Source organism: Penicillium macrosclerotiorum, assembly GCF_028827735.1.
Source record: "Penicillium macrosclerotiorum strain IBT 26536 chromosome Unknown utg000002l_segment0_segment0, whole genome shotgun sequence".
Lineage (NCBI taxonomy): Eukaryota > Fungi > Ascomycota > Eurotiomycetes > Eurotiales > Aspergillaceae > Penicillium > Penicillium macrosclerotiorum.
The window spans coordinates 3756785-3772643 of NW_026643082.1; the positions used below are offsets into that span (position 1 = coordinate 3756785).

A 15859-nucleotide genomic window follows, 5' to 3' on the forward strand; every position below is an offset into this window, starting at 1 on the left:
TCTAGAAGACCGTTTTGCAGCTGCCCGGAAAGCGTGGCTGTCTACGGGGTAGGCCCATTGAACTACGTCATGGTGCTGGTGGGTAATTTACCGTACGCTTTGAATCCTCGGTGGGTACATCCGAACAGGCCCAAATGCATCACAGATGTGAAGATACATTGGGAGATTCCCTGACTGCTCACCGTACAATCACCATGATAGCCGCATTTTGAGGTATCACATTGTGTCGATTGGATGCTTACGTGGTGGCCTGACACATGATGGAATGATCGGCGGCAGTTGCAGTTGCGGCCCACCGAAGAAACCAACACGATGATCCAAGGATGCGATCCCATTTCGAGATAGGAGTGAAACGCATGAGACCTTGATGAGCCCAGAGTTTGCAACGAACTCATCTCAAATGCTCTGCAGCCGTCGCTCTTGATCAAAACAATGCGAGTTATCGCGTTCACAGCCTCCTAACCTCGTCAGTTATCTAAATATCACGGATGCCTCATGTACGAGGCACTAACCACATGACTGCCATGCCGTCACAAGCGTCCGTTAGGTAATCCATCAGTTCACCTCCCCTTCTCCACCCCGACACCACCAACTCCTTCTTTTCCATCCCCTATATCTCCCGTCCTCCTACGCGGTTCCTCTGACTTGGTTAAGATCAGCCGGCTTGATTTGATCAGCGGTGCTGCTCATTGTTCCTCGATGAGTGGCCGCCTGCTCGCTTGCCGCCAACCCTCGGATTGGTAGAGATTCGGGCCACTCCTCAGCGTTGTCATACAACCGCTTTCTTGGTATTGTCAGTCGTTCGCCAGGGTCCATCTTTTTTAGCCCAACCTCTCTCATCCACCTCCATCCGGTACCGGTCTCTAGACCCGTCTGTCCAAGATGAGACCGCCCCGCCTCCTTCTCGTCCTCTTCTGCCTAATCTTCTTCCCTATCTGCCTCACCTTCTTTTCGGCGCTTTCATCGCCTTCAGTTGCGAATCCCAACACGCTCGCTGGTCGAACGTCTGGGCTCCATGCCCTCTTTTCCTTCAACATTCCATCGTCGCTCTTTCCTCCCTCGGCCATTATCAGCCTCACCGATGATAACTCAACCTTCTTTTTGGCCCGCCCTGCCGCCTTTGGCCCGCTTCTACCGGGCAAGGGTCTCAGTGGCCAACTATGGGTGGGAAGTGGCTTTGGCGAAGGTGGCCTGGCAGCTGGGGTGGAAGGCGAGCTGGGTTGTTCTGATATTCCCGGCTGGGGGGAGGGGAATACCCCTAAAAACCCCGAGACGCCCTCGAGGGGCACCGAGCAGAAGTCCGGCAAACCCGGAAGTAGTACAGGAAACGATACGCCCATCTCACAGAACCGCCCTCGCCTACCCTCTCAAGTTGAGCCTGCCCGACAGAACGAGCGAGGGGACACCGCGGGTTTCCCCTCGTTGAACGACGGAACCGATGATCATTTACATCCTGCATTTACCGAGTCCAGTATCTCAGATATTGGTGCAACTCAGAAATATGGAGACTACGTTCAAACCAAACAAGCTACCCACGCCGATATTCAGTCCCTCCAAGAGACCGCCGAAATTCAAGGCAGAGTTGTTCTATTGAGTCGCGGCGGCTGTGGATTCCTTGAGAAAGTCAAATGGGCCCAGCGCCGTGGCGCGGTTGCAGTAATTGTCGGCGACAACACCCGAGGCGGCAATTTGGTCACGATGTATGCTCGAGGTGACACGTCAAATGTGACAATCCCGGCCCTGTTCACTTCCCACACAACCGCCCACCTTCTCTCTTCGTTGATCCCCGCCCACCCCGGCGCTGCTACTGGCTTCGGTGATGCGTTGAAATCGTTCCACGCAAAATTGGCAGGCCAGGTTAATGCGGATACACAGAAGACCGTGACTGCAACGACCGCAATGGCCACGAGTACCCCTACATCCACAACATCATCTAATACAGAGAAGCCAGCTGCCACTACAAAGTCGAATGGGGGAGGATTTTTCCGCACTCTTGGTTCTCTTTTAGGGTTATGTAATAAATATGGAGGCTCAGGGCCTCAAGAAGACAGCCGTCGTCCACCAAGCAGCGGAAATATCGATTGGATGGTACTAGGTTCGCGGGAGAAGACTACATCTCTATTTGATTCCTCAAAGGTTTCGGGAGACCGTGACCGCCATACTCGAATCAAATCAGATGACAGCCTGAGCATTAATAAACTCGAGCTGTCATATGACGATGCCGACAGCGATGATTTTGTTATCGGCGTGCAGGACTGGAGAGATCCTGACTTAATGCCTTCCCGCAGCAGCACATTGCCCGTTCCAAGCTCCACCGTGAGCGGAAAGGACGGCTCAAAGACGTCGACCGCGGACACAGATGCAGCATCGGGTCCCAATTTCCTTCGCGGTGGCAGTATCACTCCAGGCAGCGGGGAATACCAAAGCATCGATAAGACTACTGGAAAGGCCCATGATACGAGTATGAAGGATACCTATGTGAAAAATGGTAATGCCGTAAATGCAGGATCTGATGTCTCTGGGAAAGGCTGGTTCTCAAGCCACTTTGGATGGAGCAAGGATCCTAGCCAACCAGCCGTGGAGCCATCCTCATCTCCCTCCGCTCAAAGCATTGCCGGCAACCAAAAGACGCAGGATGCTGCTTCTGTGTCCAACCCATCATCGACAATTTTCTCCGAGCACGAGGGCCTGTGGGTGACTTTGACTCCCACTAGCATGTCGACAAGTCCATTCTTCGATACTCTTTTGGTTTTGGTTGTAAGCCCGCTCTTGACTTTGTCTGTTGTCTATGCCCTCCTGCTTCTCCGATCTCGGATCCGACGTCGCCGTTGGCGTGCTCCAAAGTCTGTCGTTGAGCGTCTTCCTGTTCGAACCTACCACACCATTTCAAATACTTCTTCCTCTTCATCGAGTTCTAGTTCTCCACGACCCGCCAGCCCTGGCCCTGTGTCGTCAACGTCTCCGCTTCTTGGCACCGAGAGCCGCGCGAACCTTGGTCGGCCTAATCGATCGCGTTCACAAACTATTACTGGGGTTTTGACCGATTTCTCTACGACTCCAAAGGAAGAAAAGTCGGCAAACCCGCAGTCAGGATCCACACTGTGGCGGCGCAAGTATACTGGAAGACAAGTCGAATGTGTGGTTTGCCTTGAGGAGTACATTGATGGACAAAGTCGAGTGATGAGTTTGCCGTGTGGTCATGAATTCCATGCGGAATGCATGTAAGTCTATTATCGATGCCCTGTTCATATCCCTCGCTTCATGGTTGACTTTTCTCCTAGCACCCCTTGGCTCACAACTCGCCGACGAACTTGTCCCATCTGCAAAGGCGACGTTGTCCGCTCGTTGACCAATCCCTATGGCGACTCTCAAACCCATACCGAACAGTCCACCCATACGCACCCACAGACAGTAGACCCTCCAGCTGATGCATCATCGGCACCGGTTCTTATTGCGGCTACCGATGACGATGCGTCAGATGTTGAGCAGAATATCGGCCTGCTGTCAGGTCATGCCAGTTCTGCACCCCAATCAAGCTGGCGAAACCTGGCTTCTCTTAGCTTCTCCGCTCTCAGTGGTGATACAATCTGGCACCAGGCACGTGCAGATCGAAATCGCTAGCCATCAAACCGATTCTCCGTGTTTTATTTTCTGCCTTTTATTTCCCCGTCTCGCCTGACCGCCAGGTTGTGACTTGCACTGATTTCCTTTTACGCATGTTGTATTAGCGATCGTTTGATTCCCTTATGAATGAATTTGCGGGGCGTTTAGCGGGTACATTTCGGAGTGTTTGGCGGTTGCAAAGCATCTGCGAGCATTCTTGAAGCGGCTGGAACATACCGCAGATCAATCGTTTTCATATCTTTTCCGTCTTTCTTGGCAGACAAAACCCTCAATGCAAAATGCCATTGCCCTGATTAATTTTTGCTATCGTTGTTCCCGATTGCCACAAATACTCCCATGGGTAAAGAAAAGGCATCAAACTGTAGATAAACTATTCAGAGCCAACTTGAAAAAGAGCTTAGACTATCCAGACTCGGATAATACGTATACACAACAACGTTCAAGTCATGCAATCCATTAACCAATGTAGATTCTTCATTCTGCGTAAACATTGCCGCAAATATCCCCAAATACCTCTAGAGCATGACCGCACTGGTCTCGAACCAGCCCAACCCGAGTAAGCATATCTCTTCCCAAGGGTAGGAAGCGTTCTGCCTCAAGACTAGTACCAGCACCCTGACCCAAGACAACCTCCAAGATTGCCTTCGCAGCCTTCTCTGTGTCGCCGTCCCCCACAAATTTGCCGCTCTTGATAGCGTCCATCATATTCTCCGCCACGGAGCCACGATAGTCGTCAGGCAAAGGCCCCTCAGAAAACTGGGAGGCATTTCCAAAATTGGTCCTGAATGTGCCCAGCCATACAGTCAACAGACGGACGTTGAACGGGGTAACTTCCTTTGCCAGGACCCGCGATGAAGCTGCGATAACAATATGAGTCTCTTGGTCGCCTGAAAATCAAACGCTGCCACCGATACGCACTTACCATCAAGAGCTCCTTTACCAGCCGCATACCCTCCCATACTATCTCGGCCATCTAGAGCCGCCCCCGAGCTGATATTGACAATAATTCCAAGGCGCCGCTGTCGCATGCGCGGCAAGACAGCGTGGATCAGCCGGCTCGGCCCGAAGTACAGCACCTCCATTTGGCGACGCAGTTCCTTGTCCGATAGTTGCTCCACGGCGCCGAAAATAATAGAGCCTGCATTGTTGATGAGAACATCGATCTGAGTTCCAGATGATTCAAGGGAGTCGATCAATGTAGCTGCAGCCGTGGGGTCTTCCACATCCAGCGCATGCCACTGACCGCCGTGACCTTCAACTTCCGCCACTAGCTCCGGGGTGCGAGCCGGCTGGCGAGAAGTCGCAATTACGACGTGACCTTCGTGCTGGATGGCCCGAGTGAGTTCAAGTCCCAGGCCGGAAGAGCAACCCGTGATGAGCCAGGTGAGCGGACGCGAAGGCTTGTGGAATGTCGTGCACATCGTTTCTTTGCAATCGATATCGATATACACAGAGCTGCAGCAGAAGATGCCGAAAACAGATGATTGATAGAGTTGAAGCAGAGACTATTGATCCAGATGGATTCGAAAGTTCCTGAGCTGTAGGACAGCCTTTTATACCTCGATCGGAGACTCTGTTCCCTCTTTTTCGCCGTAACTACTAGGGCTGGGGTAACGTGGGTCAAGGGCGGAGATGCGGACTTAAGAGTGGGGCTGGCCCGATGTCTGAACTGGAGAAGCATCTTATCGAGACTACTGTGCCTTGAGTATGGGCCGCATCTCAGGCTGAGTATCTCTCCTACTTGGGGTCCCTTCGAACTAAGAGTGCCTAAATCCGTTGCCGTCAATCCGAGGTTATTGAGTGTCGGCAGGCTAATGGATTGCCTCACAGCGGGCATTGAGGCCAGAAGACCCAGAGCTGTAGATCAATAGCCCATCATGATGACACCGGCGACTGGTGCATATACACGAAGCCATCTCAGTGTAGTTCCGTTGAAGCCTCCAGTCTTTTCTTGGGGGCTCCAGAGGTGGCCTCGGCATGCCGACTAGGTGCCGGCCCGATGACGGGGCGAGATCCTGGCTCGGCCAATCACGTTGCGCTCTTATGGCCGTCTCAAGTCAATACGGGCGAATATCATCATTAAAGTGTCGCGACGAACTTGATACGATCGTATTGAAATCCGTATTGTCGACTTAGGATATCTTCACAATCTCCCACAAACGCAACTTTGTCGTATCTCCACGCACTCACGCCGTGCACACCCACCCATTCCCACGCCTATAAGAACAGGACGCATAGGGCTCTGCACTGGGCACAAGGATGGACCAGTAAGTCAAACACATTCATCTGATTCCTGGAGCAACTTAGCGGGTATTCTCTCATCTGTATTAACGATTGGCGCGATGACAGACAAGTGGCTGGATGTGAATTCTGTGCGGCTGTCTCCAACCAGGGAGACAGCAGAAACGACGATAGAGTCATCAATGGCTACCTCAATAAGTGGCTTGGAGAGCGATGAGGTGCCGATTGAGAATTAATTGGAGATTCTATTGGATACTCCGACTAGTGACTTTTTTGCGCTGGTATTGAGCCCAGATGATGAGAGTTCAGTATGTGACGGTTTCCCTATTTGACATCAACCTAACCTTCACGCATAACATCACTAATCAATGAGCAGTCACCTATGTCTGAGCATGTCAGGTCTCATATAGACCTTCAGGTAATTCGGATTGCCTAATTTCGAAAGGCAAAGCCTTTAACTGGAGGTTGGGGGAGTGCATGGAAGTGCTGGTGGCTAACAAAAGACTCAGGCAACAGGAAGAGATGGCCAGGGTATTGTTTATCGTCCCCCAGACTTTTCTGATTTCGCGCTCAAAATTTCTCCCTCTTACGCCCTTCCACCATTCCCTAACCTCTCGCTTCGTTTATCTTCTTATTGCAGATCGAACGGTATGTCCATTCTCTTCCTCCGGATGGGCGCCAGTTTGTCTTGATATTAGGTCAAAGCGATGCTTTTGATCCAAGTGGCAGGATTCATGAGCTGATATCGTCAATAGTAATAAGTTCACAAAGATTCTGAACGCTCAAGTGAAATCCCTCATCCCAAGTCTCAGCACTGTGTTGCTGGGTCTTATTACCCATGCTTGCCTTTCCCTTCATTTCTACAGTTCCCCTTTCCCTCTGCGTATCCTCTTGATCCGCAGCATTCACATCAGCGCTCTGATTGCCAACATCAGAGATTTGAGTATCACAAAATGTCTGATAACCCACACGCTCATTTGAACCATATGGCTCTGTCCCGTCCTGGGTCAACCTACCCAGGACAAACCCGGACTATCACTCCCGGACCTCGGGGTCCTCCATATGCGTACGCCCTACCTGAGCCAGCGTACCAATCTGCTGGACCGTTCAACCCTGGACCATCTATTTACGGCCCTGCAGCTCCAGCCCAGGCCCCTTTCTACCCTCAGCAGCAGGGTTATCCTTATTATTGCTACCCTCCTCCAGGTCCTTTGACATCAGGACCTGCTTACTATGCTCAACAGCCCCCACCAGCGCATATTACACTTGGCCCATCTCTCAGCATGCCGCAGGAGGCTGTCTTTCAATATGCCCCTATGCATCAAAATTACAATCCGAACATGACTGGTTCATTTCATGACCAAAGCTTTGCCCCAAACAGTCAGATGGGCAGTCAGATGGGCACCTTTGACATTCGACGCCCGGAAGTAAATGACACTGCTCCTCTTCGATACTCCCGACGAGCAAACAGCCGAGCTCGTCGCTCTGCTGCATTTTTCCAGACAGGTGGGCGCCTCACACAGCCCTTGGCGCATGTTGGAGGTGGATCAAACCAGTCCAATGTCCCCGAGCGAGCTGTTTCTCGGGTCTCACGTCCTCTGATACCAACTGTGCCTGAATTCTTTCCAGCATCAGCTCACGTATCGCTTGGTTTTGAAGAGCGCATGGCCAAAAATTCTGAGAGTGAATCCTCTCAGCGTCCACAGCCTGCAATTCCTTTCGTGGCAAACCACCAGACTGTTCAGACTCAGGTAGTCTCTGCAACTGGGGTGAACGGTTCCGGTGACAACGAGCAAGCATTTATGCAGACATCACGTCCTTTGATGCCTGATATTGCACCTTTCCAACCAGATCAAACGTTCATGGCACTTTCAGTAGAAAATGAGGTCTCAAGCGCAAATGAGGGACAGCCTCTTCAACAAGATGCTGCTAGAAGAGAATGGCTAGTGAACCCGTTTGAAAGATATGTGGCAGAGTCACATCCTGCAGGTGTAGATTCCTGTTGCACCAATGAGCAGGGTACCGGCAGACCTCAAGCCAGAACGGGACAAAACACGAGGTTGCAGCAAGACATCATTTCTTCTGATGATGTTTTCGGTGATTCCTCCACTAGCACACTTTCTCCCGACAAATACCGATCTTCGACCTGGCGACAGCGACGAAGTAAATCTCTTGGTGAGAGCTATGTCCTCGGCATCCCTCCGCAACGGGAGTTCACCAAAACAACTAACACACGATTGGCACCTTCTGAGTATACGGATTCTCTCACTAGTACACCTCATGGCCATGGACACCCCCGTGTGTTTATTCCTGACATGACTGAGCCTCCTGTCACACCTCAAACCCCACAGCTTCGCCCAAGAATACCAAAGGGAATAATGTACTTTGACAACGAATTTGCAGGCAGAAGAAGAGACCTCATGAGTGAGGCAGAGGATCATGCAAGGAATCAAATGCAACTTGGGTCTAGAAGATTGGATATGGAGGGAAGCGAAGCTGATCAGCGGGCTGAGGCTTCTGTACAGCAGCTTGAACATGAGCTATTCCCAGGTGTATGTGATGTTCAGCGATACGCCCCACAATTACCCAGCCTCGATAGATGTGCCCGTCTGCTTGGTACTGCTGATTTTGAATGGATGCCCGGTGATGGTCCTCATCATTTCTGGGATAACCTACCTGCACCCCGGCTACCAGAAGCTCGAACGATTGCCGCTGACCCTGCGAAACAAGACATGGTTTCTGCATTTGAACAAGCGTTCCGCAACCTTGCCCGGTACAAAGATGGCTATTCAAACTATCAGGGTCTCCCAATTGACGCCAACACCGCTGGTCGAGATGTGGAAGGACGTCTACCCCGTCATCAGCCTAGCTGGCAAGCGCTCAACAGACACAGGATGCTAGACCTGGCTGACCCTGAAGTTCGCTGTGATATTCGCAACAACCCAAAAGTTCGCCGTAACTTCTTCAACAATGCATGTGAGGTGCCTTACATGGAGTCTATCAACACAAACAGACGCCCTTGGGGCCGTTCGCCCTGTATGTCTCCTCTGCTGGGAGTGCAGACACTCAGCTCGTTCCCACCTTTCAATCCTATCTCGCTTCCTCCAGATGACCCTGGCATGGTTACTCCAGCAGTTACTACTGAAGCTGTTCCAACTAATGAGAACCCAACAACTACTGCCCCAAAAACTGCCGTCCAGTCCACCTCTCTTCCTCCCCGACCCGTGATCCCTCTGGAGCGTCCCCGCGCTCCTCCCAATGCACCTACCCGCCCGGCAGCCATGAACAACACTGAACGACGCCCTCCCCGTCGACCCCTCAGTCGCCAGGTTTCGTTAAATCGATATGGCTCGCAGAACCCAGATGGCTCGCCTTCTCCCTTACCGCGTCACCTCCGCCGACACTAGTCTGTAACTTTCAATCATTTGACGCCGGACCGCGAGTACGGACGCTTACAAAAAGAAAGAGATGAATTGAGATGATGGCGACCTCGACGATGATAGTGATACATGAACACCCAAGAAATATGCCAAGAGCATTGGATTTAATATTTAATTTGCCTGGAGGGAATGAGGATGCATGTGGAGGGAAAGAGACCATTTATTTCTTTCTATGTACCGCCGACTCTCAAGACATACTGTTTTTAATCCATCTCATGCTTTAAATTGCCACCTTAAAAATCAAAATTGTGATTTGCTTGCTTACTGACCATTGTGTATATGTTTATTCCTTTTAAATATTGGGCTATGTTTTACTCCTCAGGCGAGATGGTGACATATATATACCACGTGACATGACATGCCCTGATCCTGCCTGTCGACAGGGAACAATCATGAGTGAAGCGCAGCAAAACAGCCTTGGCGTTTCATTCTATGGATGGGTAGACACTGGAGACAGGTTGTAGAATGGCAACAGGTATGGACATATTAACGCGACTTTGCTAGATGATGAACAAGAAAGGGGGCGAAAAAGAAAATACTAATGCGAAGACCCATCCGGAGACAACAGCATGGGAACAAAATTGACCACTGTACGATCAAGCCAGCCAAAGCAATTACAACACAATCTAACCTCTGCATTATTGTCATCTCCTGTAGAAGTTGAGCGCTCATGGTAATGGGCGATATATTCAAACCCCAGACAGCGAGGAGTTTCAGAGCTCAAGATGTCGAAGCAGGCAGGCAGTAAAAAGCCTCGTGTGAAAAGAAAAAGATAGAGAAAGAAGACAGAGAAGTAGAATAGGATAAAAGAAGAGCAGGCTTCGTTGCTGGCTCAACAAGGGTAATAGAAGAGAAAGAGAAGTAAAAGAAAAGGCCCAAATAGACTCGCCAAGACGCCGTTTAAGATTGCGAGATGTGTATCCAGAGCCATATTACAGAACAGGAGGAGGAAAATAGAACAGATGAAAGATTGTGCAGGGGAGAAGCAATGGCCTGCAGCCATCGACTCACGCATACGCCTCGATTCAGCAAGACACAAGATTGATGTGGTGGTCGTTCAATGCGGCACAGGCGAGCATGGTGCGGTGGGGGTGGAAAGCCGTGCAGGTGATGGGAGAAGAGCGGTTATGGTGGAGGAAGCTCGAGTATGGCTCGAATGTGGAGAGATATGTGCCATCGACATTGAAGGTCTTGACTTCGTGGCGATTTGTTCCCCTACTACCATGTTAGTGAAAGACCCATGTATTAATGAAGGGAGGAGTAACGTACATGCTGAAGACAGGAGCATGCTCATGGACGCTCAAAGTACGAAGAGTGTCCTTGGTGGCATATATTGTCGATAATGGATTGTCCATCCGGAGATCCCATAGCCGAATTTCACCATTGCGACTACCGGAGATAAGTTCTCGCAAGCCACCGCGCTGCATGTGCACGTTAGTGACCCATTGCTTGTGCTCGCGCCAGACTTTGACCATAGAAGTAGTTGGTTTGAGTCGCTGATCAAAGACACGGACGGCACCATCGCCAAATCCTGCCACAAATATATTGCCAGCAACTTGGTCCGATGTCAGTGATGTAATGCAAGACCCAGATCGAGCGGGAATGTCCTATTAAAGAAGATGGTCAGTCCCGGTCCGAGAAGTTGAAGGAAATGAGAAATTAGAGACATACATTGGTGCAGACTTCGGTTGCAGCATTCCACACTCGAATCACCTTGACATCTCCTGCAACCAAAGCCTTTCCTTGTCCTTGTTGCCAATCAAGCACGAGGCCAGCATTGCGGTTGCTGGGGATTAGCTCTGGTAATGCACGGAAGGAGGTGACGACTTCAATTCTTCTCGACGACTCGTAGTTGCGGAAAAGCTTGAGCATGCCATCAGAAGATCCAGTCAGTAGCAGAGCTTGGTCGTCCTCGTTGATATAGCGGACTTCGTTGATTTTGGAGCCAACAGGGTTTCCGTTCGAAAACTGATTCAGTCGCTTGTGGCTTTGCCAGTCCCAAATACTAGAGCACCATGGATCAGCATCAAAAAATGAGACGAATTACCTCGCAATGAAGACAACTTACGCGATGGTGTCGCGATCATCAGCCACAGCGATATGATCCTCAAATTGATGGAAGCACATCTTTAATGGTTGGCTGCTATTCGACAGCAGAGTAATCGAATTATCCCACCGGCTCGTGCCGGCTTTGCCCTTGAGTGGCTGGGTCTCCGCGATGATCTTCTCGTTGCGGCCGCGTCGCCAGAGGCGCTCGTTGTAGTCTGAGCTGCCGGGCTCGTCGGGCTCGTTCGGTTTCATCTGGGGCTCCCGGAAATACTTGTCGTGGGTAAGTAAAAGGTCATACTCTATATGGGCTGCTTTACTGAAGTCTTTGAAAAAGGATGAAATTACCTCGGTGGACCAGTCCAGAAATCTACTCTTCAACGGGATCATCGGTGCCATATCTGGGTTCCTGGGAGAGAAGCCTCGGGATGTGGGAGCAGGTGCTTGGTGATATGATGTTGCGGGGGCGACATGGTCGTTAACTTCGGGAGGACGGGTCCATTCAGGAGGGGCACGACCCCGGGGGGTAATGGGCGTTCGACTCTGGGATGGCGAAGGGGGGTGGAGGAATCTGAAGTTAGATCTGTTGAGCTTCCGAAGGCGAGATTTTTGAGAGAAGCAGCAACGCTTGCGGTACGTCTGAAACCCAACGAAAGATATCCCTCCTGTTTTGCAGGAACTGTGGTGGATGACGGCGGGGTGGAAGGAGGTGCCGTCTTCTTTGTCTCTGGCCGTTCATGCGCTTGAAGCTTTTGTGACATACGGCCTGTGAGGTCCAGAATCTCGATTCTGATTCTGTCAGCAAGAGTCGACATGGGCGACTCTAGAAGAGCCAGGTGAATATAGTCAACAATGACGCCAGCATCCTGGGCGATGTCAGGGTGCGGATCAACAGAAAGGATGAGGACCTGCTTCCAGATGGTTCCGAAGGTTGTGTTTCGGGACAATTGGGTCTGCTTCGTATCGAAAATAAGATCGCCCCTTTCGGATTCTACACGACCGGTCTGAGACCGCTCACTTTGAAGACGATGGAGCAGAGACTGCTTTTCTTCCTGAAGTTCCTCGTAGGCTGCCACCAGGAACTTGTTCTGATGCCGCTTCACGAATGTCGAGAAGAAAACAACCAGCTCTTTACGGACGAGAACACTGCCATCGGCCGACATGGGTAGAACGGCATGGGCCAGAGTCTCCTCAATCTGTGCCACTTGGTCTGTTAAGTCGGGGATACCAAGGAACGTAGTGACAGCATGTAGCATTGCAGCCCGAACTTCTGGGACGGGATCGAAGTTCAGCTCACAAAGACGAGCGGGAGCTGCGCATCGGATGCCCATCCATTTAGCTTCTGGAAAATCACACCACAACATGCTTAGACAGAGACATGACCATTGGCGTAGCAGTGGATTTTCAACGTCACCAAGATGCCTCAAACAAGAGTCAAAGAGTTCGCCAGACAGACAGACATTCTGGCCCTGCGGATAATTCTTGCAAAATATGGAAACAATAAATGCACACATGGCGCGGTGCTCACTGGCATTACCAACAGGAATGGGCGAAGACGGGTTGAGGATTGAGATAAAGTAGTGAATGCCGTTGTCTTTGAGGAGATCGTTCTGAACAGTGTGGTCTACAGCCATGATCCGTGCCCAAATGAATACCATCACGGGCTTCAACTCTTGGGCAGCGGATTGCAGCAATTTCACAACATAGGGGAAGATGCCGATGCTGAGTGCGAGGTGAACGGCCCATGGGCCCAAATCTAAGAACTTGCTGAGCAAAATCAACGCACGCAGCCGATGTGCTTGGCTGAGAAGGACCTGCAGGACAATAGGAAGTTGATCTGGAGGGTTCTTCTCCGTGGGTCCAGAGGAGAGGTAAACCTCGAATGCAGTAAGTTGCTCAGCGAAGAACGTAGAGTGCTGATATTCATATTGTCGGCGGCCTTCCTCTTGGTCGATTAAGGCAGGCAGTTGCGACAGAACCATCTCCACGGCAAGATCCCAGCTCTTCCAGAGAGGGTGGTGATGTGTCTCTGGGAGTTCTGGCGAAGAGATTGGGTGGCATTTGTAGGTGCGCATGATCCGCTCACTGAGGAGGAAATTTCGAAACAGAGCGGCAACCATGAGATCTTGTCTAAAAAGCTTCTTGAACAGCGCACGAGGTAGCGTGTTCCACGCAATTGTGTCGGTGATTGCAGTGAAGATCCAGTTGAGCTCACCCAGTGGACTTCGTCGATCTTGGAGGCGACCCGGAACGCGGAAGTCATCAATCGATATATCCGTCCGCAGGGGGTTCTGCAGGATAAAAAATCGCAACGCGATTTCAATAGGAGTTGTCAAACAGCATGTAAAGAGATCGGCCGGAAGATCAGGGTTAGTGGGGAGGGACTCGTTCTTCTGACAGGCGGCAAGAAGAATACAATCGCCATAGTTCTGAACGATGGCATTCGGATCGCGTTTCTTTGCCTCTGCATTCTCCTTCTCGTGCTTCTCCACAAACATATGGAAGTTTTGGACGATGTTCCCCGCATGTGAAACGTCGAAAACGAATAGACTGGGGCCTGCCAGCCACGATTGCAGGTCGTAAAGTGGAACGGGAATATACTGGGTATAATTCTTATTAAACACCCAGATCTCACCCGACTGTGTCGGCAATGGGACACCATGGCCGTTGTAATGAAGAAGCACCCGTTCGTCTTTAGCGTTTCGGCGCAAGGAGATACAAAATTTCTTGGTTTCATCAACAGAGGGATCCAGATACTGCTTGTATCTTGTTCGTAGACTCAGAGTCTCGTACTGTTCTTGCAATTTCTTACCAATCTGCTCCATGATCTTCGTCTGGCCACCGCCGGTGGTCGAGGTAGGATCCACCCAGCACTCAAGCTTCGAGGACGGGTTTGTCTTGACGACATCAGGAGGATCAACTCCGATATTCAGGCAGATTGCGAGGGCTGCTGACACTGTCTTCAATCGATCTTTCATACGCCAATCCTGGCTCGGCCAGCTTCCGACGGGGTCTCTGGGAATGCCATTGGTCTCATGACGTTTTTCCGTGAAATACATGTAGAAATTCTTCAAAAACATCTTGCATTAGGCCCGACACGCAGGGGTCTGGAGGTTACCTAGCTTACCGAGTGTAGAATCTTCAAATACTCGCTTGAGGTATATTCCTCTTGCCATCCGTGTCGCATAGCGAAATCTTCTTCATCGTCCCCTCCAACCACCTTGTCGAATGTGACACGACTAGGACCATAATCACTTTTGGCTCTCTTCAACATCGCTGGACGACTACTCTCCGACCTTCGCGGAGAGGGGCGGCGGGGCGGGTCGTCGGACACCATCGCACCATTCTCCCCGGCGGAACTGGTGGGACGAGCTGGTGCAGCGAGAGAGGAGGCCTGGGTGTGCTCAACTGTTGTGAAGGAACGATGATGACTGCTGAATGGGACAGGCGATCGTTCACGAGTCGGGATGGTAGTTTCTAGGTCCGGACCAAACGCGACTCGCACTGATTTATTGTTGCGGCGGGGTTCGGCGGCCGACCCGTTGGTCGCCGGTTGCTGTGTCGTTTCTTCCATATCTGCAGTGGGATCCCTCATGTTGTAGGATGGATCATGATGTTACGCGAGAAGCGAGAAGTAGGACAGGCGCGGGGGAATGGGCGTAGAAAGCTCGAGAGGATCGCGCTCCCAGTATCGATCTCCCCGACGGATTCGGGGATGAGGAGTCGGGCGAGAAGATGGCGATAGGGAGAAGAGGGGAAGGGGGCAGATGGGCGATCAACGATGACCGCACAGGATCTGACGAGCCCAACACGAAAGCGAGCTCTCGAGGGATGTCAAGAGGCAGCCCAGAACAAGTCCTGAAGGTCCGGAACCACAGAGCGACGCCACGGTGAGGCTCGTTGCTGTCCCAGCCGGATTATCGGTATCCCCGCCTGCTTAGCTAATCCTTCAAGCTTCCCCGGTGTTGCTTCGGTGCGAATTACGAGATAAGTATTTTGTGCTCCGTCCCTACTCTATTTGAGAGATTATGGGTAACCAGGCTCAAGGTCAGTAGTTAAAATTCAGTAAAGACTCAATCTAAGTGATTCTTCAGTGGTCACTGATCATGGATGGTAGGGTGCCAGTGGTCGCTCAATGTTGCTCAATGATCGACCGAAGGATGTACTGTGCTCGCTTAGTAAGCACTTGGTCCTCAGGCTGCAAGCATACTTGGTTGAAGCTATATTTAATTTCGCCCTAAAAGAGCGTGCTTTACCTGACTATCTATTCCGTGATCGCTAGTATGTTGCAGCTGTCAATGTTTCCCATTTTGGGACATATAATGTTCTGTTGAAGACTATTTTATCTCTACAGCCAGAAAAATTACCAAACCCTATCAAATTCATCTTTATTATGCATAATAAAGATCCCTTATTTATTTGTAATTCCCACTGGGTAAAGCAAAACTCCTATAAGATGATGCCTGCTATTAAATTCCGGATCAGTTTCTGTGTAACTCTTTTTTCAG

General features: G+C 50.9%; 4 protein-coding genes across 4 annotated transcripts; 2 read left to right on the forward strand and 2 right to left on the reverse strand.

Moving 5' to 3' along the window:
* Nucleotides 1-882: 882 nt before the first annotated feature.
* N7462_002497 (PA and RING finger domain protein) lies at nt 883-3621 on the forward strand (the record flags this gene model as incomplete). Its single annotated transcript, XM_057074223.1, has 2 exons — nt 883-3221; nt 3282-3621. The coding sequence occupies 2 exons, from the start codon at nt 883-885 to the stop codon at nt 3619-3621; spliced, it is 2679 nt and encodes an 892-aa protein (XP_056937864.1).
* Nucleotides 3622-4098: 477 nt separating this feature from the next.
* On the reverse strand, nt 4099-5045 carry N7462_002498 (Short-chain dehydrogenase/reductase SDR; the record flags this gene model as incomplete). The annotated part of the gene is made up of 2 exons (XM_057074224.1): nt 4099-4481; nt 4547-5045. 2 exons carry the CDS (start codon nt 5043-5045, stop codon nt 4099-4101), a joined length of 882 nt encoding a protein of 293 aa, XP_056937865.1.
* Nucleotides 5046-6818: 1773 nt separating this feature from the next.
* Nucleotides 6819-9272, forward strand: N7462_002499 (uncharacterized protein; the record flags this gene model as incomplete). Its single annotated transcript, XM_057074225.1, has 1 exon — nt 6819-9272. One exon carries the CDS (start codon nt 6819-6821, stop codon nt 9270-9272), a length of 2454 nt encoding a protein of 817 aa, XP_056937866.1.
* Nucleotides 9273-10330: 1058 nt separating this feature from the next.
* On the reverse strand, nt 10331-14946 carry N7462_002500 (ubiquitin-binding TORC1 subunit KOG1; the record flags this gene model as incomplete). The annotated part of the gene is made up of 6 exons (XM_057074226.1): nt 10331-10520; nt 10575-10912; nt 10977-11310; nt 11374-12070; nt 12115-14419; nt 14479-14946. 6 exons carry the CDS (start codon nt 14944-14946, stop codon nt 10331-10333), a joined length of 4332 nt encoding a protein of 1443 aa, XP_056937867.1.
* Between the last annotated feature and the right edge of the window lie 913 nt (nt 14947-15859).